We start from the raw sequence: 27,997 nt of genomic DNA, 5'->3' as shown, positions 1-27,997 counted from the left end.
CAACAACAACAACAAAAACAAGTGTTTTTGAGGATGTGGAGAAAAGGGGAAGGAACCTTGGAAACTGCTGGTGGGAATGTGAAATGGTACAGTCACTATGGAAATCAGCATGGACGTTCCTCAGAAAATTAAAATAAAACTATCATATGCAATTCCACTTCTGGGTATTTACTCAAAAGAACTGAAAACAGGGTCTAAAAGATATTTGCACCCCATGTTCACTGCAGTATTATTCACAATAGCCAAGAAGCAGAAACAACATAAACATCCACCTACAGATCAACGGATAAAGATAGTGTGTGTGTGTGTGTGTGTGTGTGTGCACGCATATGTGTAATATTATTCAGCCTTAAAAAAAAATCCTGTCCATCTTAACACTTATCCATCTTAATCTTCTGTACCCTTCCTTCATATACTATTTCCTAAAGATCACTTACAGTGGTTTAGAAAATTCATCCGCAAATTGTTTTAGCACCCTGAGATGACATTAATCTGGGGTGAAAGATCTAAAATAAATGACAATGGTTAGATGCTTACTTGCTTTCTTACATGCTACTTACCTATCTCAATTTCTCTCACCAATGTTGTTTGTACCCTTTCCAAATTAATGTGCATTCTCTCATAGAGAATGTTCTAAAACAAACTAAAACAGAAAACGTTGAGTAATTCTGTTTTCTCTATCTGCTCACATTACACCAAACAATAGGCCCAAGTTTGTAACAGTACAATTAATCAAATGCATGGTACTTTTGATACAAGTTGTAATAATGTATATAAACTTTAAGAAAACGGCTATCAAAAGTCTAATTACACTGCTTACTTTTAAATATGCAGCTGCCTCTTGCACAGAAAGTGTTCTCTGACTAGAACTGCCACATTCATGATCTCCTGGAAAGATTAGCATATTATTAATTTTGAATCAGTACTATATTAAACAGAAGAAAACAAATACAATTAATCAAAATATTTTACAATTTATACAATTATAGGTTATATTATTATAATCAATAAAGAAAGAAGATAAACCATATTTAATTTCCTATTAAAATCCAGTAGGTAATAGAAACAAACAATTATCTTTACACAAACCACCATCTTTGAATACATTTCTAAACAGTCCGGGTAGGAACATGTCTTCTTTGTATGTTTTCAACTAAATCACTGACAGGGGAGGAACCATGTCACATGATGCTTATCCACACATCTTGGCACACAGCAGGTCCTCGCCAGGTTTGCTGTTTTTCGAGAGGGGAAATTCACCGTGGTAACTTAACACATCTATTACCAAAGCTAATAATTCAAGGATTCAAATAAATTTGAATTAAAATGTACATTCTGTATATTAAGATAGTGCTAAGCCTATCTTTAGCAAGGTGTGTGCATGCCTTAAAAATTATTATAACAAAGACCAACAGGGAAATTAGATAGAAGCTTCTAGGTATTATCTGGTTTCTGCAAAGAAATGCATTACATACAGAATCACATTTTCCCTTTCTTATAACGATTTATAAGAGAATGCAGTCTTTGCTTTCAGGCTTTCTGTGGTTATTAGAGACCAATTTCCTCATATTGAACTTCAATTGTAAGTTTTTCCTGCCCTGTTTCTCTTCAAGTGGATTAAAAAAAAAAAAAATTTAACACAAAAGCGTACTAGCTGAAGTAAACTTTGACAAATTTTTCTATCATAAAAGCAGTCACATTCCTATTTATCAGTTTTGTTCAAGTAGCCAGATTTTAATGGTCATAGTCATAAAATGGGAAGAAATACCTGTTAGATAAACAAGTAAGTCTTCAAACTTTATGATGCCTCTTCCAAGATCTAGTTTCCACAGATCTACAGCAGAGGTCGGCAAACCACAGCCTACAGCCAAATCTGCCCTACCACTGATTTTTTTTATAAATGAAGTTTTATTGAAACATAGCCACAACTCATTCATTTATGTATTATCTATGGCTGCTTTCATGCTATAATGGCAGAATTGAGTAGCTGTGACAGAGACAAGTCTAGCACACAAAGCCCAAAAAACTTACTATCTGGCCCCTTCACAGAAAAAAGTTTGCTGACCCCTGCTCTAGAGGAAGGAATCCATATCTTTAAAAGTACCCCAGACCATGCTGATCTAGCACACTACATAAAACAGTGCTATAGAGACAGCTGTAGAAGCCTGTGGTAGCAACATCAAGAATCCCTAGCAAGAGTATATACTTAACTTATTTCTGGGTGCTACAGCATACCAAATAAATGTCATTAGTTTGCAGCGTATGAATATGACAGTCAGTCAAGGCAAAGAAGGTTTTTAGTGATATACACAGAATTCTGAGCATTCAAAAACTGACCAGTATTAAGGATCCAAAGGAAAAAAAAAACCAGGCTGATGTGAGGATGAGCAACTCTAAGGATCCTTAAATGGCTCCATTCAACCAGAGAACCTCCATATGTACCTTCCACCAATGAACTGATTTCTACAAAGGATCCGCTGCATACAAAAATTCAGGAGACATTTTTCTTTTCTTGTAACTTCTTTACAAGAAGAGAATCCAAAGTCTCTTCTTTTAGCTTATATGTGATACAAGAATAACTAAAAAAAAAGCTAAGGTAATAAACAGAGAGCAGAATACTAAGAGCAGAATATGAGGAAAATGCAATGATCAGTAGAAAAAATTCTAGAATGTATTTACTTGATCCAAGAAATTGATACCTAATCAACCACCAAAGAAAAATTTGCAGTTTTATATTTAATCTAGGATTTTAGTTAACTCATTGCTTACCCAATCCAATTGACATTTAAGCTTTCAAAATTTTTTGTTACTTATTAGTGTAACAAAAAAATTTGATTGACTTTAGAATTACATAATATATACTTCACCCAATACATATGGGCAGGCAGAAAAGGTCTTGACTAAATATGTTTATAAAAATAAAACCCACTATGTACAGGTAACAAAAACTTCTAAAGAAAAAATTTTCCACAAACATAACGTTAGACTTGGGAAAAATTATTTCCACTGATATAGCATGCTATATATGCAAATTAATTTTCAAAACATTTTTAGCGACTATGAACGTGAAACAATTACCTGCAAGCTGTGCCAATCGATCATGAAGCTTGTATAAAGTGTTCATCATAAGATTTTTCTCACTTTCCTAAAATTAAAAGAAATGATTATAAAACATCCAATTCAACAAAATGTACCAAATAATAATTTTATTCAAAAAGAAAAACAGCAAATAATTTGAAACCACAGAAACGACATAATCGGAAAGACAAATTCACACTTAAACAATGGCTACCATACTTTAAAAAAATCTTAATCTAAGAATCTAAATCATCACTCTAAACATTTTATTTTTCTTGAGGATTGACTGGGAAATTCGCACTAAGGTTAGTGCTAAAAAAAGGTCTCCTGTACAAAAACTTCTCCCAACCACCAAAGCATCGCTCTCGGTCCCCCTGTACACAATGTACACTTACACATATTGTTCTTATGAGACTTCAAGGCTGCCCTCATGTTTTGCCTTAATCTGATTCAACCAAACAATAGGGGAATGAGTATTGACACTCCGACCCTCAACCTCTCCTAGGACCCCCAAAGTGGTCCTGTATAAATTTATAAACCATTAAAGCAAAACACACATTTAATGAGTATCTAGTGCTAGGAATTAAGAACTATTCTCAGCAAAGCAAGAGGCCCAGTGATACAAGATGGTTCCTGTTCTCAAGGGCAAAAAAACATACTTAAGTGTTAAAGCTGCAAACAAAATATAATGTGAATACAGAAGAGGGGGAGAAGGGAAGATCCATTTATGAAGAGAGACTATTTGAGTTGGGCTTCACAGTAAGAACAGAATTGACTAGCATCCTAAGAAGAAACACCATGAGCAAAGGCATAAAGGCACCGGTTATGTTTCTTACGTAACTAGTAGCCTACTTTGATTCAGCACACTCCTGGAAAAATAGTTTGGAGTCAACTGCTAGGGTCCAAAACTAAGAGTTTGACTTCATTCTAAAAATTTAGAAGAGGGAAAGTAAAACAGACTTGTATATCAGAAATAGTACTCTGAACATATGAAAGGAAACGAGAGAGGAGACGACTGCAATGTCTAAGCACCCTGCCAAGAAGTCTAAGGCAGTGAGACCCCCAATTTAAAAGCAATCACAATTAAGGGGGACCAACACAAGCAATGGGGGAGTATAAGTTAGAAGAGGGGTAAGCTTATCACACTATCTGAAATAAATTCATGATTCCTGAGGGGGCTGGCTGTATCTTTATTATTTCCTTTCTTCTTGATGTGTCAAACAAAACAGTAATACTTATAAATATAAGACCAGGATATAAAAGGCTGGGAAAGTAACATTTATATGCCTAACAACATGCAACTTCACCCATTTATTTTCATACTTTATTTTCAGGGACAGAAAGACAAGTTTGTACACTATGAGTGGTATGTCTTTGTCAATGCAGCTTTCATCATTGATACTAGGAAGAAGAAAGCTCATTGAAGGCTCCACCCGAGTCCCTGGTTTTATGGAAGATGGTTGGTAGAGATTAAGTGACATTCCTTCAGCTGACTACTTGCCTTCCAAACCTTAGCTTTTTTCCCCCTCAATTCTATCTCAACCAAATTCTGAATCAGGCTAGACCTTGTCTTTGTAAAAGCCTAAAAATCCACACTGTAAGAATTGGCCATCAAGAAATAATTGCTGGGGCTGAAATCCAAGATTCTGAAAGGTATGCATTTGTGACACATTAAGCCACAAAATAATTTTTAATAAATATATTCAATATAATAATTCAATATAATTTAATAAATATATTCAATATAATATATTCAATTTAATATAATTATAATAATATAATATATTCAATATAATAATTTAATAAATATATTCAATGAATATATTCAATTATAATAAATATAATTCAATATTATAATATAATATTCAATATAATGAGAAAGAGTTCTAATGATAGTACAGCTAGTTGTGGACTCGATACATGAAACCAAGGTAAATCTGATTAAGCTTTGGGATTAAAGTAGTTAAAAGTTTTAAAGTTTATTTCCTCCCTTATCTGGAAAAGAGACCAATTTCCTTTTCTTTCATATGTCCTGATCACGCCCAATCTCTCTCCCCTTTCAAAAACAAAACTAAATCCAAAAACTTGACACTTGTCCTCTGTGATTGATTACATCTTTAATGAACATCAGAGGCCTGGAAATAAACTTCATTTTTTGATTCACAGATATTAACACTGGACTAGATAAGTAGAAGAAATAACAAAACCTAATCAGATGTAACTGTATCCCATAAGAAAACATACATACATGCTGTTTCTTTAGCATTCTCATAGAAAATTTAAGCACCCAAAAGGCTAAACTGTAATTTTTTCAAAAATTATTTCTCCAGTGGCAATTTATTCAAAATGACCATCTATATATTACAAGGGTCTCAAGTGCATGATCAACTCAATTATCATCTAAATAGTTTTTATGTAATGTTATTAATGTGAACACATCAATTTTGAGGAAGAAATAGAAAGGCTCTGGCTCAACTATCTTTAGCACCAATGTGCTAAACTAGAAATAAATCTGAAAAATATGTAAATCGAATTTTAAAGTTACGTTCTTACAGAAACTTATATTGACTTATAGTTTCATTATAGTCTTCTTCCATTCTGACTGCTTTTCCAGTGGTCTCCTAACATTCAGCTTGAAAGATGTCTCACACTGGCTTTCCTAATCACCCTGACAGCAAGTTAAAGATCTACAAATAAATCCATATTTAAAGTAAGCTTTCAAGCAACCTTTCATTAAACAAAAATGATTTTATACTTTAATTTGAAATAGCTAACCTTCCATTGTTTGTTTTGGTAAGGTCCAGATTGTTTTAGTAACCCATACCATTCTTTGAAGCAAAATTCTCATTCTTGAGTGGCAAAAAATCAAACTGTAGGGCAACTCTCCCAAATTCTCTCGTATATCATCACCTTTACATAAGTTCCCTCTTCTACCCTCAGCCAACTTTCTCCTCAAGGAAATTTCCAATTGTTTGTATCAAGCCTCTGATTAAATGATGATAATGATTTTACACACTTAGCATGGTGCCTGGCACAGAATAAGCACTTAATATAAGTGAACTGCCATTATCTTCATTACAGTTATTACTATTATTTAGAGGTTCAGAACTTCAGTTCCTCCCATGGGGAAAATTATACAGAAGAAAACAAAGTCCTGTATTTCTAACATTCAGTGAGTATATTACACGCATTTAAATGATGATGCCAACAGCAGCATACTTAATACAGTTACTGACAAAGTCAACCTGTTTTAAAACAAGTATCACCACAAAAGAATATTACTAAAAATAATCACTACAAAGTCTCACTCTAACAATCTACAGTAATATTTTATGGATTTGATTATACATTATTACACACCCTTCAGCACAACAAACAATGTTTTATATGCAGGTCTATATTAGTCAGTTCCCACCATAAATTAATAACTAACTGTGCATTATAATATGAGCTCAAATACCTTAATCTTTAAGGTGCCTGTAATGATGGTAAGTGAAAAATATTTTCATGTGAGTAAAATTTAGGTTAAAATTAACATTATAGATCCTTTAAAAAAGAAAAGGAAATCATAAATAGGTAGCCTAAGAAACATGTGTCTTTCTAAATCTTTTGCCTTCCTGATGGTTGAATAGGCATGCCTATGAGCAAAAGATCCAGAGAGACAAGATGAGGGCAAAGAGGACAAAAATTGTCAGAATATCCAGCAACTTGAACAGAAATACTTCTAAAGGTTAAAACCAGATCCCTAGATAATGCGCCAATGCCATTTTACATGGCAGTTGGCTATTACCTTGAAGTGATAAACAATTCTGCTCTTAGGAGAAAACCTGTTTCAGATTTAACCATATTATCCTTAAAGAATACTCAAAATAAGAAAATTTATTGTTTCAGTTTAAGAGAAGTTTTAAAATTAACATTTTTAGTTGACAGTTGTCCTAATACTTTTATCATATAAAACATGAGACAAAAACCAATATTATGATCTTCTTCTACTTACTTGTATGTTTCCAAATGTTTCATCAAAGGGATTTTTTACTATCAAGGAAAGAAAAAGAGAGAACTATTAGCATCATTTGAGAATGAGAATAAGAATCCCCCTAAACAAGCTCTCTGAAATGCCAGCATGTACTCTGCTAAAACTGAATGTAAACACACTGATGATAATGAAGGTTAGGGTAGTGATTTTTGAGACTTGCTATGTTTTCCATTCTTACTCTGAATCTGTGGTTTTCTCTGTAATAACTGAGAGCAGTGCTCTGGTGTCTAGGTGCCTGGGTTCGAGTCCCAGTTCCATCACTTACTAGCAACATGAGCGTGAACTAACATCTACTTGGCTACTCTAAGTTGTAGTTTCCTCACTGTTACAGAAAGGATGTAACAATGATTCCTACCTTGTGTAGTTGTTGTGAGGATTAAATGAGATAAACTAGATAACATGACTGGCCTAGTTTCAAGCATTTAATACATGTTACCTGTTACTGTTACTGACTACATTGTTTCCACCACCAAACTTGATTTCTCTTCAAAATATAGATTAAAAGCAGTTGCTACTTAAGGAAATCTACAAGATGCTTTAAAACTAAACAATTCTTTCAGAATTCTGACTTCCAATGGTAAAACAAACAAACAAAAAACAAAAACAAAAAAACCCTCCCTAATCCTTGCTAATATCTGGAAAGGTGACAAGAAACAAATATACAAAGTAGCTAAGAAATGTCTCAATATCAAACAACTTTACCTTTTCAATAAATATTATAAAAAGGATTTAGCACTTTGCATCCAACCTCCCTACATCCAACTCTCCTAAAAAAGATACAAACAAGTTTATGGCTAAACATCTCTCATGGTTATTATTTAGAATCTCCTTTGTAACATCTATTTGCAAATTACATGCAAAAATACTCAAAGCTTTCAGATACCTGGATCTCTATAATCCAGGTCACAACTAAGACTAACTAGCCTACAAAGTAGTTCACACTGACCAGGTTTCCTTTCTGAGGTGCTTTTCTATTTTTATTTGAGAAAACAGGAAGTCCCATAGGAACCAGGAACTGCCTGATTCTAAGAAAGTTCATGTGTGAGTCCAGTTTAACAAGGTACAATAAAAAAGCAAGGAAAAGTATATCTTACAATCATCTAAAGGGATTTTGTAGACACTTTCTAAAGAGTAACAGGGTTTTAATGCTAGAAAAGAAAAAATTTTGAATGATAAAAGATCAAATTACTCAATAGGGGACTAGGAAGAAGAAATAATACAGCTTAAAGATTAAATAAAGTGTTATGAATCAGAACACGCTTAGACTAAAAAGATACTTTTTAATAACAATTTTTATTAATGTAAAATCTGAACAATTTAAAATGAAGTTGTATTTAGTTCAATATACTACCAAAAAAAATTGCCTTCTTGATCTACTTAAACTGATCACACAATACTAAAAGGTCAAGTATTTTATTTGCTCTGTATAAGAAGAATAACCCTAAAAAAATTAAAACACACAGTTCTAAAAACAGGTTTTAATGTCTGAAGAAAAGTCATGAAGATAGCCTTTTTTTTTCTTTTGACTGTACACAAAATCCTTTTTGTCAAGATTATTAAATGGAAAACTAGCTCTTCAAGTATCTCCATGAAGCAGACTGTGGATGTTCTCCCCCTGGACTGTCCTACTGTGAATTTCTCACGACAGGCATCACGTGACACTATTTGTTTGCCTGGAGCCAAGCACAGTACTGGGCATACAGTTGGTGCTCAAAAAGTGCTGGTTGTGCTATCTAGGTTACATTCATCCTTCTTTATTCTAATCTGTGTGTTAACACTGCAGGAGGCTGGAGAAGGGTAAGTTCTGGGAAGGAAGGGGGACAGGATAACAAAGAGAAAGCTACAGAGCAGAACAATAATTCTGTTGAAAGCACTGCTCTGCCCTTTGCATCCTTCTAGATTTCTGCCTCTCGGTTAATGGGCTGAGATACCCAACAGTGTATCTTAAAAGCCAGTAATATACTTTCCATCCTACACACCTTATGTTAAGAAAATTTTTCCCCAATTTCCTATGACAACCACCAGCATTTTTGCAGCATAACTAATTGGCTATAAAATCACAAAAAATAAAAGAGGGGCATTCATCAAAAAGGACATAATGAAATATGTAAGATGAATAACAAAGTCAACAAGACTTTGTTATGAAATAAAAAATATTTGAATACATCAAAATGTAGCATACATTCACGGGAATATTGTGCCAATAACTGATTTTATTTTGTGGATTATACCTAAGCACTTGTCTTCAAAGTCTTTTGTTCATAGTATTATACAGTTTTTTGCTTGTCCCTCACTAGGCTTCGCACTTTTAACACTAAAATATCTTCCTTCATTAAGATAGGGACCAGTTCATAAATACTAGGATGCATATTTGTAAATAAGCTTCATATCGTGTTGTGAAACACACTTCTACACTGTTGTTTGTTCCTGGCACATTGTCACATATCCACTGATAGACATTCCAAAGTTTATGGGAAACATGGGTTCAAAGCTCTGCACCACTGTACAGACTATGATGAGGGCTAAGATTTATATAATATAAAAATGGGACTACTTAGTCAATGGAGAAATGAAACTGTCAACCAGTTGGATGAAACCAAACTGTCAACCAGTTATTTACCTTTTATGGCAAAATTATTTTGTCATTAAAACACTTGCAGCAAAGATGCTTACAGCAAAACTACCTAGAACCACAACTATCACCTATTAACAGACCTATTAAATCAATAAGAAGTAAAAAGTAGCCTTGAGATTAAGCTTTAGAAGGAAACTTCATCTAAAAACAGCAATTCTAAAAAACCAAAAGCCCTCATTTCTAAAAGCAGCATCTTTTTATTAAAAGATTTTTCTTTATTTTTAAATAATCTCTGCACCCAATGCAGAGCTCAAACTCACGACCCTGAAATCAAGAGTCTCCTGCTCTACCAACTGAGCCAGCGAGGTGCCCCTAAAAGCAGCATCTTTATATATCTAACTTTTCTTCAGTATTTCTAACACCATGTGTTAGTATCTTTTACCTACAATGTTTAACGGAAACAACACATATTGCCACGTCACCTTTAGTGAAAATACTCCTCCCTGATCCCACCAATTGGGCATTTATAGAGAAGAAACCATATTCCAAAAGCATCCCACACCCCCCCCAAAAAAAACAAAAAAACAAAAAAAGCCAACTCATTTTCAAGCCTCTTTTCTAGGCATGGACCTGAGAGATAAATTCTTATCTCTTTTCCTAAAGCAGTGATAATACCTCACCGATATTTCAAACTTTCCACTTCTATCCCCTAAACAGCACAACCTTGAAGTCATTTTAGACCTAGTACTGTCCTTTATACCCCACACCCCCAATAGCTTCTCTTAACTGAGGTTTTTTTCTCAACTTCTGAGGTTGAGAAAAACTTCTGAGAAAAACTTCTGAGGTTTTTTTCTCAAACCTTCCTGGTTTCACCATGTCTCCTTCAATGTTCTTGTCCAGATTGTTTCAAACCTCAAATACACCAAACTTTTCTTAAGACTTTCACTTCTCATTCCTTTAAACTCCCCAATGATTGTAAAAATCAAATTCCTAAAAACGTTTCTTTAATTATACTTACAAGATCCTTCAAAATTGTCCAATGATTTCCTATCACATTTTGCTTCAAGGAAATAATTCTAACTTTGTGATACTTTTCTATTTACTTAGACACATTGTTGACTCTGATTCTCCAAACCTTCGTCTCGCATCAATCCCAAAAATGTTATTAGTTTTACTGATCCTTCGCATTAACTTTTTTTCATTCTCTTACACTGAGATCAAATTCATTAACCATTACGAATGCCCAGGTAAAAAGGAAAAAATGAAGTGTATCAATCTATAAAAGTACTCACAAACTATATGTTTAATGTTGATCAAATAAATTGATATTGTCCTCAGAAAGGCTCCAGTTTGGTCACTCAATGCCAGTAAAAAGAAGAAAAGTCTGCGGTGCCCAAAGTTCCTCCACAAACTCAAAAAGAAAAAGTTTCTTCATTTAATAATTATTAAGTATTTTGTGCTAGGCACTGGAAATGTGACAGTAAATAAAATTTTAAAAATCCCTGCCCTCAAGGAGCTTATGTTAGAAAAGACAATGAACAGACACATTTTAAAAATACAGTATGGCAAATGGTTCTAAGCGCTCTGCAGGTAAAACACAGGAGAGAGGTGGTTAACGCGTGGGGAGGAAAGCAGTATTAAAGCAGATGGTCAGAGAAGGCCATACTCAGAAGAATGCCTTTGGAGGGAAACCCGAAGGAGCACAGGGAACAAGCCATGTGGACACCTGAAGGAAGAAGTTTACAGACAGAAAGAATAACAAGTGTACAGGCTTGGAAGTGGTAGCATGCCCACCATATTATTCCCAGAAATGGAACAGAGTGGAGAGGGCAAACAGCAAGAAATGAAGTCAAAAAGGTAAGTTTACTTGCGGGAGCCAATAGCTACAGATAATGTAGGGCCTTGGAGACTTTTAATATTACTCTGAGCAAGAAACCTCACAGAATTAGAAGCATTTTATCTGGCTTATGTTTTAAAAAGAAAAGTACAGGGGCACCTGGGTGGCTCAGTCAGTTGAGCATCCGACTTCGGCTCAGGTCACGATCTCACGGTCCGTAAGTTCGAGCCCCGCGTTGGGCTCTGGACTGACGGCTCAGAGCCTGGAGCCTGCTTCTGAGTCTGTGTCTCCCTCTCTCTCTGCCCCTCCCCCGTTCATGCTCTGTCTCTCTCTGTCTCAAAAATAAATAAACGTTAAAAAAAAATGCATAAGACGTATTTGTAAAAAAAAAAAAAAGAAAAAGAAAAAGAAAAGTACATACAATAAGAGGTGGGCCACTCTCAAGTAAGTTTAAAAATCCTAAGCATTTAGAAAAGAAATGATCTGCCGTTCACGCCTCAGGAAAACTGCGGAAGTGGCACATTCAGGACACTTTCCTCCTGCCTTCTCTGGATCAGCACAGCCAATTTCAGTCAGCTTCGACATTTTTCTGTTCTGAGTACCTGAAACTACCATCAATTATCAATCTGTATACAAAAATATTCTGCCAGGAGGAACTGAATAGACATTTTTCTACAGACATACAAATAACCAACAGGTACATGAAAAGGTTCTCAACATCACTCATCATCAGGGAAATGCAAACCAAAATCACAGTGAGGTATCACCTCACATCTGTTCGAATGGCTACTTTCAAAAAAGATGAGATAACAAGTACTGAAGAGGGTGTGGAGAAAAGGGACCCTGTGCACTGCTGGCGGGATGTAAATTATTGCAGCCGCTCTGGAAAACAGTATGGAGGTTCCTCAAAAAATTGAAAATAGAACCATCATATGATCCAGCTAATCCCACTTCTGGGTATATATAACCAAAGGAAATGAAACAGGATCTTAAAAAGATGTCTGCACCCCATGTTCACTGCAGCATTGTTCACAACAGCCAAGACATGGAAACAACCGAACTGTTCATCAACAGATAAGTGGATAAAGAAGACGCGGCATACACATACATACATACATACAGTGGAATGTTATTCAGCCACGAGAAAGAAGGATATCCTGATACTTGTGGCACGGATGGATCCTTCATGGCACGACGCTAAGTGAAATAAAGTCTGACAGAGAAAGACAAATACTGGGGGAGATCACTTACATGTGGAATTTGAAAAAGTCAGACCCAGAAAACCAGAGTAGAGTAGTGGTGACCAGGGGCTGGGCAGCGGGAGAAACAAGAAGCTATTGGTCAAAGGACATAAATGACTAGTTATACGATTAACAAGTTCTGGGGATCTAATGTACAGCATGGTGATTATAGCTAGTAACACTGCAAGTTGCTAAGAGAGTAGATCTCGAATGTTTTCCACACACATAAAAAATGGTAATTATGTGACAGGATGGAGGTGTTAGCTAATGCTATGGTGGTAATCATTTTTGCAAATACATAATGTATCAAGTCAACACGCTGTACACCTGAAACTTACACAGTTATATGTCAACCATAATTCAATAAAGCTGAAAAACAGTTCTGCCAGGAAGACATTGAGCCTTTGATCTTTCTGGTCTTCTTCCTTCTGCTTATTCTGTCTTCAAGGTCCCGTGTGCAGCTCTGCTATAGTCATAAAAGATGCCTAACCACTGCAGTTCACTGCAGTTCACTGTGACCTTCCCCTTTTCAGAACCCCTCTGTATTTACTTCAGTATCTTTGCTAACTTATATTATGATTTAACTATTTGTTGGGGCACCTGGGGGGCTCAGTCAGTTAAGCGTCCAACTTCAGCTCAGGTCATGATCTCGCGGTTTGTGAGTTGGAGCCCCACATCGGGCTCTCTGGTGTCAGCACAGAGCCCACTTTGGATCCTCTGTCCCGGCCCTCCCTTGCTTGCCCTCTCTGTCTCTCTCAAAATAAATAAATAACTATTTCCTCCCCCAACAAGACAGCAAAATCTCTACCTATCTCAATGCCTTGAGGATATTTGATGCTAAATATATACTGAACAAATAGCAGCTTGAAGGCATACTGAAGTCTCCAAGAATAACAGCTTCACCAATGCCAGAGTAGTAGGAACTATAATCCTGATTACTCTGCAACCTTCTTCTTTGAATAAAAAGGAAATTATATTTATTGAACTCTTAGTAGATTCAGGAATACTGATGCCATGTACGCAGGAGGTAACTTTCACCACTATTTTAAAGCAGGTATTACTCCCATTTTTATGTACAGAAATACAGATGCATTATGAGATTAGGATGCTTTCTTGCAGTTAACAGTTTTAAAAGCAGAGATTCATAACCTACATCTGACTCCAATGCCTACATTCTTTTCATTATATAAAAAACAACTACAGAAAAGAAAATATTTGTTTTCTTTGGTTTAAGGAAAACATTCTTCTCTAGAACTCTCAGATATGGAATTATTAAACTTTAATCTCCTTATGATATAATGCATGAAAAATGCCCAAATGGGAATGATGGGAATGAAGAAAAGACACCGCTGTTAGAGAATACACAAGGAAAACTTTTCAAAACCAAGTACCCTAACTGTAGTCCAGGCAAAGACGTTCCATGGTATATCAACCTATAAAGTGTCCCATGTCCACCAGGGGCAGTACCGGTCACTCCCCTGCTCTCTGCTGCCATGACACTTTGTTCATTAAAGCTACTATGTATGGGGCGCCTGGGTGGCTCAGGTCAGTTAAGCGTCTGATTTCAGCTCAGGTCATGATCTCGCAGTTCCTGAGTCCAAGCCCTGCGTGGGGCTCTGTGCTGACAGCTCAGAGCCTTGAGCCTGCTTCAGATTCTGTGTCTCCCTCTCTTTCTGCCCCTTACCCACTCACACGTATTCATTCTCTCTCTCTCTCTCTCTCTCTCTCTCTCTCTCTCCTCTCCCTCTCCCTCCCTCAAAAAATAAACATTAAAAAAAAAGTTCAGTCTGGAAAGCACTAACTGCAGACAGGCACTTTCAAAGACAGTCTCTTATAATTCTAAAACTCTATGACCTTAAGGCTAGGTTTTAGTCTTTGGAAACTTCCAGTCATCTAGGCACAGTTAAATTCAGCTAACTAAATGACCAATTATCTCTGTGAGTTGTACCTTTTTGTAAACAGACATTCAAGCTCTCAAATCCCATCTTCTAGCTTTAGGGGTTTAAACAGAGCATAATTATATATAAGGAAATGGGGGGGGGGGGGGGCAAATGTTTCCAACAGCTGCAGAACACTGCACCTGTGTGTGTGGCAAACTTCTACATTTCACCATCAGCCAAACCGATCTAAAAATGGACAGGGTGAACAAGGCGGCACATTCTTCTGCAACATAGCACATTGCCCTTTTGTTCTCTGAGAGTTCTCTAATTGTTTCATAGCTCTATTAAATATAGTTGTTCCAAAAGACAGGAACAGTTCACATAAAGTATACTTAATATATTACTATGAATATGGACATTACATCAGCAAGCAAAACCAAGCTTTATGGACAAAAACTGGCTACTATAAAGCCTGCCCAAGGTGAACTCTTGTACCACCCCTGTTCTACTCATAAATAAACTTTCCATTTTAACTCCACCTATCCATCTGGATTTACAGAGGTACAGACCTAGATGGGGATAGCAAGTGAAGAAAGGAAAGAGGGCAAAACCTCAAAAGCTTCTCCACTTTTCAGATCCTATAAGACTCTCAACTTTTCACTTGCCCTGCTTTAAGAGAGGCAACAGTGTGCACTCCTTCCAAAAAAAAACAAAAAACAAAAAAACCAAAGAACTATTCTTCACGAAAAACAGAACATATACCATGATTTTATAAAATCAAAGGAGTTTTAAATATGGATATCAAAGTACTAAAAACAAATACTGTGCCCAAGAAAATAAAAGAACAAAACTTATAGTTAAGTTGGCAATGGCCTTATTATTTGGTTGGTTCTTATTCTTCATCTCTGAAAGAAGAGATTATGGCCTCTTTCAACCTTGTCATCATTTGAAAATCTCACATTTGCTCACCATAAAAATGAAGATTCCTTGGGGGGAGGCAGGCGGGGGGGCAGCGAGGGGGGGATAGCAGACTGTAATTGAGATGTCCGTCTTTATCCAAACACTAATTTCACATTGTAACTGTACCTCAAGTTTGAGATCTCTATAACAAAAACTGTAAGTAAGACTTCTAACCACAGATTGCTCAACAAGTATTTATGGAGCGTATTCTATAAACCATGTTCTGAGAACACAGTGCTTAAGGACTAGTGGAGATAAACGAGTAACTACGATATATAACATACTCAATACAACTTTAGAGTTTAGTATCAAGTACTTTAGGAGTTCAGAAAGGGGTAAAAATTTTTTGCCTAAAAGACTTTTGAGCCTTAAAACAAACCAAGAGTAATAAAAGGGATTGAACTATCGAAAAATGCAACATCAATGAACCTCAAAAATATGCTGAAAAAAGCCTCACAAAAGAGTATTCTATGAATCCACTTAGGAAGTTTTACAACACACAAAACTACTTTATGGCGAATAAAACAGTGACAGAGTATTGATGTGGCATATGAGTAAACTCATGGAGGTGAAGGCAGTGGTCTCTATCTGCAGGGATTCAAGTTGCACAGCTGGATGCATTTGTCAAAAGTCATCTGATGGTACACTAAAGACTGATACATCTGACTGTATGTGAATTTTACCCTAAAAAAAAGAACCTCACCCTCAATAATATGCATGACATATGTAAAGATAAAAAGTATCCTGTCTTTAACTTACTCTGAAATACAGTTTTTGAAAGACAGAATGATGGATGGACGGAGTGATGGGTAAGATATACAACAAAGCAAATACAGAAAATGCTAAAGTAGAATCTAGGTGTGGATACACGTGTGTTCACAGCATCAATTCTTTCAATTTCCTGTTTGAAAGTTTTCATAACAAAATGCTAGGGGAGAAAAAGTATTAAAACAAAATATTTACTGATGATGCTAAAATCCAATCAGAAAACTGGCAAAAGATCACTTTGATACCCAGACATATCAGGTAAAAACCCTAATTTTAAATATTGTACAAGAAAAACATTCTTTTCCTTCCAATTCAATCTAAATTTTTAACAAATCAAAAACTGAAAATTTCCTTTGCAAAAAAACTAGAAAAGTTATTGTAATATAAAGGTTTTTTTTGGTCTTGCCTTGTTCATGTATTTTACATGTACAACTTTAAAATACATTTATCTTTTTCACTAAAATAATGTCAGAAACTTGGCATATAGAAAAATATCCATAGAAGCTTGTGTCTGGTAATTTTTAAAGAGTAAATGTTTCACAAACATTCAAAATTCTTTTCTTACATGCTTCACTATTAAGTTGGAGGTAATTCACTTACCAGTGATTTTATAAGACTGACTTTATTTACCTAAAATCAATTTATTACTAAATTTGAAAGCCAGATGACTAGAAGATCAAAAAAATATCAAAATACTACACATTTAAGAGACTTTAAGAATCTACTCCTTCCCAAAATGAGCTCTGCTATCTTAATAGAGCATCCATAACTCAGACAGAATTATTGATTACTGAATCAGACTTACTAAAACTGAAGTTCCCATTCAAACAAAAATGTTTATCCAAAAGACTTTTACACTTTAAGAAAATTTCAAAGTTTACTCTAAGATAAAATATAAAGTTAATAATGAGCCTCTTCCCACCACAACACACACACACACACACACACACACACACACACACACACACACCCTTAGTTTTAATGGCTCAAAACTTCAGAGGGAAACAATTGGCTGCTGTCTCCACCTAACTTTGTCAGCTAAAAACACTTCTGTACCTTACTGATGTTGGGAGGAAAGGTAGTATATAACACATTCAAAAAAAGACAAAGTGATATGTCCACTTAAATCCTAGCAGCCCATCTTACTATACTGCTCAAGGTCCAAAAGTTTGAGTGATCTGCTTTTTCAGTACTTTCACAGATCTCTTCTTGAAAACCACTTCTGCACATATGCCAGTTAAAGAATTAAGCTATTGCATGGTGACAAGTGAATAGAAAAATAAAAGCAAGTCAACCCACAAAGGTTGGATACAAACCTATAAATAATACCAAGCAACTGTGCAACAGATAACTTGGCACCCAAACGAATTTATGCTAATGCAATACTGTAATCTATTAAACATGGTGACAGCTCACTGTATTAAGAGATTTTAAACATTAACTGTTACACACTAGAGACTATCTATGACACTTCCTCAAGGTTTACACTGCCAAGAATACAAGTGTAACTGTATTATAACAAGGTCTGTTCTGAAACAATATTGCTAAATGAGAATTGAGAGATCCAAAAGGAATCCGTGATACACTGAACAACCTATCCCCTGTGCAATGCAATAAAGCAACATGCATTTCCCATACAATTACACACCAGAGCTCTTCCAGTTTATATTCTCAATTACAATGCACTGTGTCTTCACACTGTAAATGATTACAGATAATTAGCTTTGTGTTTCACGAAGGCAATGTGCAGACAAGAAAACTGGAGAGAGAAAAGCTGCAGTGCAATGGAAAGGTGAATAGTACTAAAAAAAAATCTAAACGACGGTTCTCGTTTCATTTTTCTAATGGGGACAAGAAGTGTACCTGTTAAAAAGGAAAAGGGCATTATACGTATAAACAAAGCAAAAGATTAAAGTATGATCAAAACAAACATATGAACTGAATGTGGAACTGCAAAGAAAATCCCCATCATTGGCTTTATGACCAATGTGCTTAAAACTTACATCTTAACTTTTGGCTCTGGAAAAAAACAGACAGAAATGAAAAGTCACCAGGGAAACAGAGGTATTTGGGTATGTCATCATAAGGTCCAAAACAAAACCACTGAATAAATAAAAATGTAAGCAGTTACGACATGAGGTAAACTAGACTAAATAAGACTGTTTTTGTTGGTAAGAATATACAGAACCTTAAGAATAAAATGCATGCTTCCACATGAACGAACACAGTGGATGTTGGAATCATATCAGATTTTCAACTGACATCTAACGTCTCAGATGAACAGAAAGTATCTCTTCACACTGAAAAGGTAGTGGGGTAAAACTCGAGAGCAAGGAATGCTAGTTCCAACATGTATGACTTGTGTTCTTGGGCACTGTAGTAACCTAATGTAAAACAGAATGTTTGTAACTATGCATAGAGATACTGGTGGGGACACAAGGAGATTAATAAATCTTAGCTTTTTCTTCTTTTCCCAACCCTAGCAAGAAATAAAAAATAAACAGCACTCAGATTACAAAATAACACAATAGACCACTACTCCGCTTTTAATTTGCCTCTACCCTGGAGCTACTGGGAAGAAAGGACAAAGTTCTCAAGAAAATCTGTGAGTTAAGAAGAGAGGAAATGAAGACCCTAAGGTAAAACTCCCTGCCAAAAATTTTTATAATGCCTGCATTTTTTACTAATCGCCAAAATTTTCATTTATCACAGATAGAATCTGAGATAATAAAGACCTTGTATTAAAAGTACAATTATCTTGAAAAGACTAGAGTTTTTACCAGTTGGTAAGTTAGCCAGTCATTTGAACATGACAACTGATCCCTTGACATTCATTATGAATGTCTTAAACACAAATTCTAAAATATAACCAGGATATATAATTTCCTTATAGCAAGCTTTAAAAGCAATAGTTCTCCATGTTTTTAAATGTCTATTAATTTTTGAGAGACAGAGAAACAGAGACGAGCGGGGAAGGGGCAGAGAGAGAGGGAGGCACAGAATCCCAAACAGGCTCCAGGCTGCAAGAGCTGTCAGCACAGAGCCCGACATAGGGCTCGAACTCACGAGCCGTGAGATCACGACCTGAACCAAAGTCAGACACTTAACTGACTGAGCCACCCAGAAGCCCCAAGGTTCTTCATTTTTTAAGTAAAAGGATCTCTTCATTTACATCAAGATGTTCAGATCCCCACAACAGTACTTTTAACACTCACTTATTAAGAAAATATGACAAAATTCTACGAAGAAAAATATTTTGTTTTTTAACCACAGCAGTATTGGTATACCATTGAAAACAATACACAGTATGAGAGGAGCAAATCATTTGTTAGGTCCTCGGACAACCCTTTGTGATGGGTACAGCCCCCAAGACGTTCTCAGCCCAGAAGTTAAGAATTACTGAAATAAATTCTAAATGAAAAATGTAGGCACCAACTATTCTACATACAAAGAAGAAGGATGATTTAGAGAGGTGGGGCTAAGCTCTGATTCCATATTGGCTCAATTCTCACGAAAGATAATCACATTATCAAATTTTATCATAAAATCATATGATTTTACAATCAGAATTCTACAATATTATGAATTTAATCAAATGGCTTTCCCTAACATTTGGCTAAAAGTAGCTGAACTGAGAGGATAAAAGGAGTTGAAATTTGGTAAAGGAGAGAGTATGTGAAAGAGGAATGCAGCAGAGTACAATGGTTAGAGGATGAGCTCTCAGGTCACACTGCTGGGATCAGCCACAGACATAACTCAATTAACTCCTCTGAACTACCACCTTGGACAGTCATTAACCTAATCCTCTGTTACGGAGTCCTCATCTGTAAAATGTTAAAACTGCTTAAGAACACTGAACGTTTATACTTGTCAAGCACTCAATACAAGGGCCTATTTTATTATATGGCATTATGCTGTTAAGTCATAAAAAGATGAATACTGTATGATCTCACTTATACATGGAATCTAAAAAAAACTGAAGGCATAGGTATAAAGAACATACTTGTGGTTGCAAGAGGCAGGGACGGGGGTTCATTTAGGTGGGGGTGTAAAACAGGTAAAGGGGGTCAAAAGACGCAAACTTCCAGTTATAAAGAGATTATTAAAGTTCTGGAGATGTAATGTACAGCATGGTGACTATAGTTAACTTCACTATACTGTATATTTGAAAGCTGCCAAAACAGTAGATTTTAAAACTTCTCATCACAAAAAAAAAAAAAAAAAAAAAAAAACAACAAAAACTGTAACTTATGTATGGTGATGGGTGTTAATTAAATTTACTGTGGTAATCATTATACATATATAAAATCATTATGTTGTATAAGCTAAAACTAATATAATATGTCCATTATCTCTCAATTTAAAAAAAGAAAAAGATTTGAAGTATTGAGCACTTAGATGTTTGGCCAAGATTACAGCAAAATAGCAGGAAGCTTAGGCCAGTATAAGAACAAGAATTAAGAGAAGGAAAAGTAGAAGAAAACATAAAAAGCCAAAAATAAATCTGCTTCCTAATCCAACTCCCACAGAACATGACCCACTGCACCGAGGACTCAAAAGTTAAACCAATAGTATATTAGTGCTAAAACAGGATACAATTTTAAATAAGCATCTATGGGCTAGCCTGGGAACTTAAACTTAAAAACAGTGTTGTTAAGGGGCACCTGGGTGGCTCAGTCAGTTAAGCATCTGACTTCAGCTTAGGTCATGATCTCGTGATTCATGAGTTTGAGCCTTGTGTCAGGTTCTGTGCTGACAGCTCGGAGACTAGAGCCTACTTCAGATTCTATGTCTCCCTCTCTCTCTGCCACTTCCCCACTCTGTCTCTCAAAAATAAATATTTAAAAAAAATTTTTTTAAACAACAGTGTAGTTAAATATTTCCAAGTTCAAGCATCTATCTTACACATGATCTGGAAAACAACCCATTCAAAAATTAAGGACTGCCCATCTTTCCTTTTGGAAGTAAACCGCTTGACTTTGTGAGCAAACATTCTCTAGTAATCTGAATGTAATTCAAATAATTTATTCAAATTCATTAGGAGATGTTGCTAAATATAAACCTACCATAAAATAGCACCTTGTAAAAGAATTGAGGTGATTTTTACAATTCAAAAGAGCATGATGAATGAGAGCACCCCAAAATCTTTCTCAAAAAGATACTGAAACCCTTAAAATTTTTCTTATGCCAACAAAAGCTTTATTAGTCACTCTGTTTTCATTGTCCTAAAGAGGAGCTAACTTTCCCCTTATTTCCAGGGATGGTCATGTGCCAGAATCAAAAGGCCATCGCGGGGCGCCTGGGTGGCTCGGTCGGTTAAGCGTCCAACTTCGGCTGAGGTCATGAACTCATGGTCCGTGAGTTCGAGCCCCATGTCGGGCTCTGTGCTGACAGCTCAGAGCCTGGAGCCTGCTTTCCATTCTGTGTCTCCCTCTCTCCCTCTGACCCTCCCCGTTCATGCTCTCTGTCTCAAAAATAAATAAACATTAAAAAAAAATTTTTTTAAAGGCCATCCCTCCCTCCTACATGTCTAGTTTGAAAGGCTATACAAAGCAGTTTACAATAGGAAATTAGTGAAAAGAATATAAAGGAATATTCCCAATAAGAAATGAGTGAGAATTTAGGGATATCTTTTCTACTTTAAGCTGCTAAGAAGTCCTTTATACCACTTTATACCTTTATGCTATCAAGCATGGCTATTTATCTAGGGCAGGCGGGTGAGAGATTTCATTCTGCCACTGCTCAGCTACTTCTAATTGACTGTAGTGACTTAAGATTTAATTACTCCATATTTGTAGTATATTTCTATTAGACAGCTCTGGTCTAAACAAATCACATCTTTGATACAGTTTCAAATGAGAAATAGGATAAGAATTTCATTATGTGCTTCATATCAATCATCTAGGAGACTGAAGATCCTAATGCACTTTAAATCCCTTATAATTTAAGTAACATGACTTTCATATACTGCTTATCAAATGAATTTCATTATTTTATACCCCCCCAATCTCTTGATTACCCCCCAGTCTACTGCCTATTCCCAGGGACACACCTTATTTTCCCACTTCAGCAATACTAGTACTCATGGCATCTTACAAACCAGCTGAAGAATAACATGTGACAGGCCATCCTTCTCTCCCAGCTGCACATGCAGTCTGTTCTTCAGATAATATTAACAGAAGCTTACGCTAAGACCCATCCACATTCCCAATAAATGTTTTTCTATCTCAAATTCACTACTATATTTTGGATTAGAGCAACATATCCCATTTCTGACTCTCAGATCAGCAAATCAAGCCTCTAGTGGTCAACAAGACTAAAATCTAATTTCATCTTGTGCTTCATAACCTATGAAGTTAACATAACTGCAAAAATAAGAACACTCCTTTGCAGCACCCAGAGATAAAGCTGATTAGGTAACATAAAAAGATGACTCCTTTTATCTGCTTGGACAACTTGAGATTAAGGTTGAAAAATACCGATAAGGATTATAAATGTAACGGACTCTTCTATTACTTATTAACATCACTGACAAGACATATCATACACAGTGCTGACCATGTGTTGTTTAATTAGACTACTATAGCCAGGAAATTCTAACTTACTGTATTAAAAATATAGAGTCATGTATCGCTTCAAATTTCTCCAAAGCATTTCCATCCATAAACGTTATTACTTTAGTTCCCTACAAAAGTCACTGTCTAGAAGTAAAGTTGATTTTACTATCCTCTAATCTGACAGATGCAAAAACCAAGGCCCAGAGGTTATGAGTGACTCAACTGCCCAAATAAAGTTGGTAGGTGAGAAAAGAGGCATAAAAAAAATCTGCTGCCTAGTGGTTTAGATTGTGGACCCTGAAGTCAGATCATGGGCTCAAATGCTAGCCCCAAAGCTTAGCCCCAAAACTACTAGTAGCTGAGGATCCTGGACAAGTCACTTGTAACTGTATTCTCTCCACATTTCAGTTTACTCATGGAGATAATACTAGTATAGTTCCACTCATAAAAATTAAGATGAAGTGCTCATACATACAAGGTTCTCAATAAATGCTTTTATCATTTAAGGCTTTAAAATCTGAAAGAAGGAACATTTGGAGATGACATGTCTTAAAAACAAAACAAGACTTTTTGTCATAAGCATAAGAATACTTCTAGAACATCTTGAACTATAATCATAAACACTTCATATTGATAACATTTCCATTTTTGGCAAATTCATTCTTGATGTCTCCTCCTTTAAAAAGAAGTGCTTTTTAAAGTACTTTTAAAAACCTGGGACAAATGAAAACTATTTCCTTGTATACAGTACACATTTTGGTAAACTCTACCATAGGGCATACTCAAATTTGCTGAAAATAATAATTATTTTTTTTAATTTGAGAGAGAGAAAGAATGCAAGCAGGGGAGAGAGACAGGGGGAGAGAAAGAGAGAGAGAATCCCACGCAGGCTTCACACTCAGCGCAGAGCCCAACATGGGCTCAATCTCACAACCATGAGATCATGACCTGAGCTAAAATCAAGAGTTGGACACTCAACCTACTGAACCACTCAGGTGCCCCCAGAAAATAATTTTTAAAGTCACGTTTCCTAAGTCACAATATACAAATCTATGCAGTGCTGCATGGGAACCAAATCTCAATTCTGGAGGATAGTTACTGCATAAATATTCAGGAGAAAGAAGAGAATACCACCACCATGTGGGAGAGAGGGAGGCAGTATGTCTGGGAGAAGAGTTTCAGTCCTATAATCCCAGAAAATATATACTCATCTTCTGGTATTAGTTGGCACATAGTAGGTGCTCAATAATTTATGAGTGCACGAATGGATGAAAAGGAGAAACTGAATTCTACTTCCAGTAAACTCAATCAAACAAGAAAATAACTGATACCGTGGGACGTACCCTTATAAACCTACAAAGTCATTAATAAGGCTGACCAAGCCATAACCCAGGGACTAGAAGAAACAGATATTCTAAGATCTCCCCTCTCCTAATTAATTTCAATGACCCTCTCTATATGGAAGTTTTTACACTTTATAAGTATAAAGTGCTTTCAAAAATTAGCCACAATCAGCAATTCCTTTTGTACACATATACATATAAAAGGAATCCTTAACTGCAAAACAAAATTAATATTGTACTATGTGTTAAAATGCTCATTGCTCCTAAAGCCATTTTTTTTTCTATTCATGTCACATTCAAGGCAGGAAGTAATTGTTGGTGCATATTCACCATTCAATTAGTTCGGGACAGCTGAACTAAACCCTTGCATAGTTTTGCACCCAAGCCTTTTTTCTAAATGTTAGCTTGCCATTTGATATTGTTTTAAGCAAAAAGCTGTGAACATAGAGCAATAAATCTGCTACCCAGACAAAAGATGTAGTATAATTTTAAATCTATACCTCTAGAACAAAGAAAAAACTAAGACACCATAAAATTAATACATTATGGCTTCTCCATGATAAATCTGTTATCCTATTTTCAGACATTATTATTTGTTAGTATAATTTTTTCTTAAGAAAGAGAGCCACATGAGCAAGTGGGGGGATGGGACAGAGGGAGAGGGAGAGGGAGAGAGAAAGAGAGAGAATATCAAGTAGCCTCCACACTCAGTGCAGAGCCTGACACAGGGCTTGATTCCACGACCCTGGGATCATGACCTGAGCAGAAATCAAGAGTTGGATGCTCAACCGACTGAGCCACCCAGGCACCCCAGTGTAAATTTTTATAATCCTTTAAATAGAATTAGAAATAAATTTTAGAAATAAATTTCCAAAGGCATGATGTCAAACATGTAAAATTTAAATATGTCAAATAAATATTAAAACCTAAACACTTTCTTCCTGGTCAACACTTGTTTAAAAATTATTTTGACAGTGTTGTTAATAAAGAATGTTAATTAAATCAAGATTAAAAAACAAAACAAAACATTCTCACTTGTGAGTTGTGTGTAGGTGGTTCAGACAGTTAAATGCCAAACTCTTGATTTCAGCTCAGGTCATGATCTCAGGGTCACGAGATAGAACCCTATGTTAGGCTCCATGATGGGTGTGAAGCCTACTTAAGATTCTCTCTCCCTTGAGGCACTGAGTGGCTCAGTAGGTTAAGCATCCCACTCTTGATATCGGCTCAGGTCATGATCTCGTGGTTTCGTGAGTTCTTCAAGAGTTCGAGCCCCTGCGTTGGGCTCTATGCTGACCTCGCAGAGCCTGCCTGGGAGGCTCTCTCTCTCAAAATAAATAAACTTAAAAAAAAAAAAAGAATCTCTCCCTCTTCCTTTGCCCCTCCACCACTTGTGTGTACTCTCTGTCTCAAAAAAATGAAATAAAACTATCACTTGTGGGATTCAGGTTACATCATGCACTATTAAAATAGCAAAAGCCAAGGTTACTGCTCAAGTACACTGCTACCTGTTCACCTTAAAATCTTTTAAAAATAAAATCTGAGTATGGAAGTCAAAATCTGAAGCTTTCAGATAATAACTGTCATTAACCATTTCCACAATTAGATTAAGGCTGGGATCCCAAATGGTTGTTACTTTTAGTGTATAATAAATACAGGATTAAAATAAAGATATATCATTATGATATAATTTTCATAAAGAAGTTACTACCACCACTTGTTTACCATAAATTTGGGAGAAGATTTCCAATACTTTAAGGTATACTTCATTTTTAGACTACTTATAAACTAGATTAACTCTTTTTGCTGTTGTTATAAAACTCCTTGCGGTAACGTTCCTTTTACTTATATAAAATATTTTTCAGATAGGTAAAGTTAATATAAAATAATGAGCAAGAAGAAGCTAGTTTTAAAAATTTACAATTCTACTGATTAATTATGAAAACATCTGACTTTTAAAAGTAACCCTGAAATTACAGAATGGATCATTTCCACTAAAAGAAACCTAAACACACAAAAAAACCACAAAGTTTATTTAAAAGGAGCAAAAAATGGAAGAACAAATGTGCTATATTTAAAGGTCTTTATATCTTGAAACTGGAACAATGGAAAACATGTTTGAAAGTGCTAATGCAAAATCAGAGGACCTTTTTACCCACCAGTTTTGAGATTCTACGTATCTTTTAAAAATTAGAAATAGCACCGGGGCGCCTGGGTGGCTCAGTCAGTTAAGCGCCTGACTTTCGCTCGGGTCGTGATCTCGTGGTTCATGGGTTGAAGCCCCACATCGGGCTCTGTGCTGACAGCTCGGAGGCTGGAGCCTGCTTTGAATTGATTCTGTGTCTCCCTTTCTCTCTGCCCCTCCCCTGCTCATTCTCTCTCTCTCTCTCTCTCTCTCTCTCTCTCTCGCTCACAAAGGTGAATAAACATTAAAAAAAAAATAGAAATAGCATGTTTCCTATTTTACACATTATATATTATAGTTTGTATTTTATTACAGCAGACTGACCTCATATACCAATGAATTAGTGAATTAATCTAAAGGATAAATAGTCCCACACAAGATTCCTAATTGTTGAGTGAGTACAAATTTGTACTTTCTTGTCTTAAAGTTGTTAGATTTCACAGATTATTCCTGGCATTTCTAGGATTTCATGCATTAATCTGCTTCACCCATCCATATCTTTTCATAATCTTCTAGATAACAATAATGGTAGAGAACATACACGCAGTCCTTATGTACTTACACATGTTAAAAGGCAATCTAGCAGAGTGGTGAAGAGACACTATCTGAATCCAAACACTGCCTCGGCACTTACTAGCCACATGACCCTGGGCAAATTCAGCTTCGCCCAGTATCAGTTTCCTCATCTACAAAACAGGACAAATAGCTGCCTCATGAAGATTAAACAACAATTAAAACTGTTCAGCACAGTGCCTGGTGCATAAGGCCGCACAGGGTCAGCTGCTATTGTTATCACTATGTGTCATGTACTGTGCCAAGTACTTTACATGCCTTATTCCACTTAATTCTCACTTAATTCTCTTTTACAGATGAGGATATTGAGGATCACAGTGGTTCAGCAACTTGCCTTTAAGAGAAAAGCTAATTAGTGCAAGAGCCAATATGCAAACCCAGGTCAACCTCCTTAATCCAAGCCCCGATATCTATGCCAATCTTCCTCAAACTAGGCTCCCTGGATACACTCATGGGGAATTCTTATGTTTTCACTCTGGTGATTCTTATTTTAAGTTATTCTAGAGATAATTTTCAAATGAAAGACATTTTCACAGAGTAGATTTTATTTAAATCATCCAGCTGGGATATGCAAAGCCCTGGTGTTCCCAGGAATATTCTTAGAGGCCTAGAAATTTTTTTTTCCTTACATGTAAAGTTTTTCAAAGTAACACTCAGCTCTCATTCTTCAAGAATGAGGCAAACAGGGACGCCTGGGTGACTCAGTCACTTAAATGTCTGACTTTGGCTCAGGTCACGATCTCACGGTTCGTGAGTTCGAGCCCTGCACTGGGCTCTGTGCTGACAGCTCAGAGCCTGGAGCCTGCTTTGGATTCTGTGTCTCCCTCTCCCTCTGTTCCTCCCCTGCTCACACTCTGTCTCTCTCAAAAATAAACATTAAAGAAAAAAAAAAAAGGAATGAGGGAAACTAATTTTCAAAATCCTTACACCTATTTCATTATAGATATCAAGTTTTGAACCAAGT

At 35.9% G+C, this 27,997-nt stretch overlaps 1 protein-coding gene across 1 annotated transcript in view; it reads right to left on the bottom strand.

Moving 5' to 3' along the window:
• LEMD3 (LEM domain containing 3) overlaps window positions 1-27,997 on the bottom strand; it is a 65,522-nt gene that overhangs the window by 28,823 nt on the left and 8,702 nt on the right. The window contains exons 2-4 of the mRNA XM_060657050.2: window positions 7,076-7,113; window positions 3,079-3,145; window positions 821-888 (exon numbers count right to left, since the gene is read on the bottom strand). Coding sequence (XP_060513033.1) covers window positions 821-888; window positions 3,079-3,145; window positions 7,076-7,113 — 173 coding nt within the window. The remainder of the gene's footprint in view (window positions 1-820; window positions 889-3,078; window positions 3,146-7,075; window positions 7,114-27,997) is intronic.

This window comes from Panthera onca, chromosome B4 (genome assembly GCF_046562875.1).
Source record: "Panthera onca isolate mPanOnc1 chromosome B4, mPanOnc1 haplotype 2, whole genome shotgun sequence".
NCBI classification, from domain to species: Eukaryota; Metazoa; Chordata; class Mammalia; order Carnivora; family Felidae; genus Panthera; species Panthera onca.
Note: the sequence above shows the minus strand (reverse complement) of the source record. Positions and strands in the feature narration are given on the sequence as shown.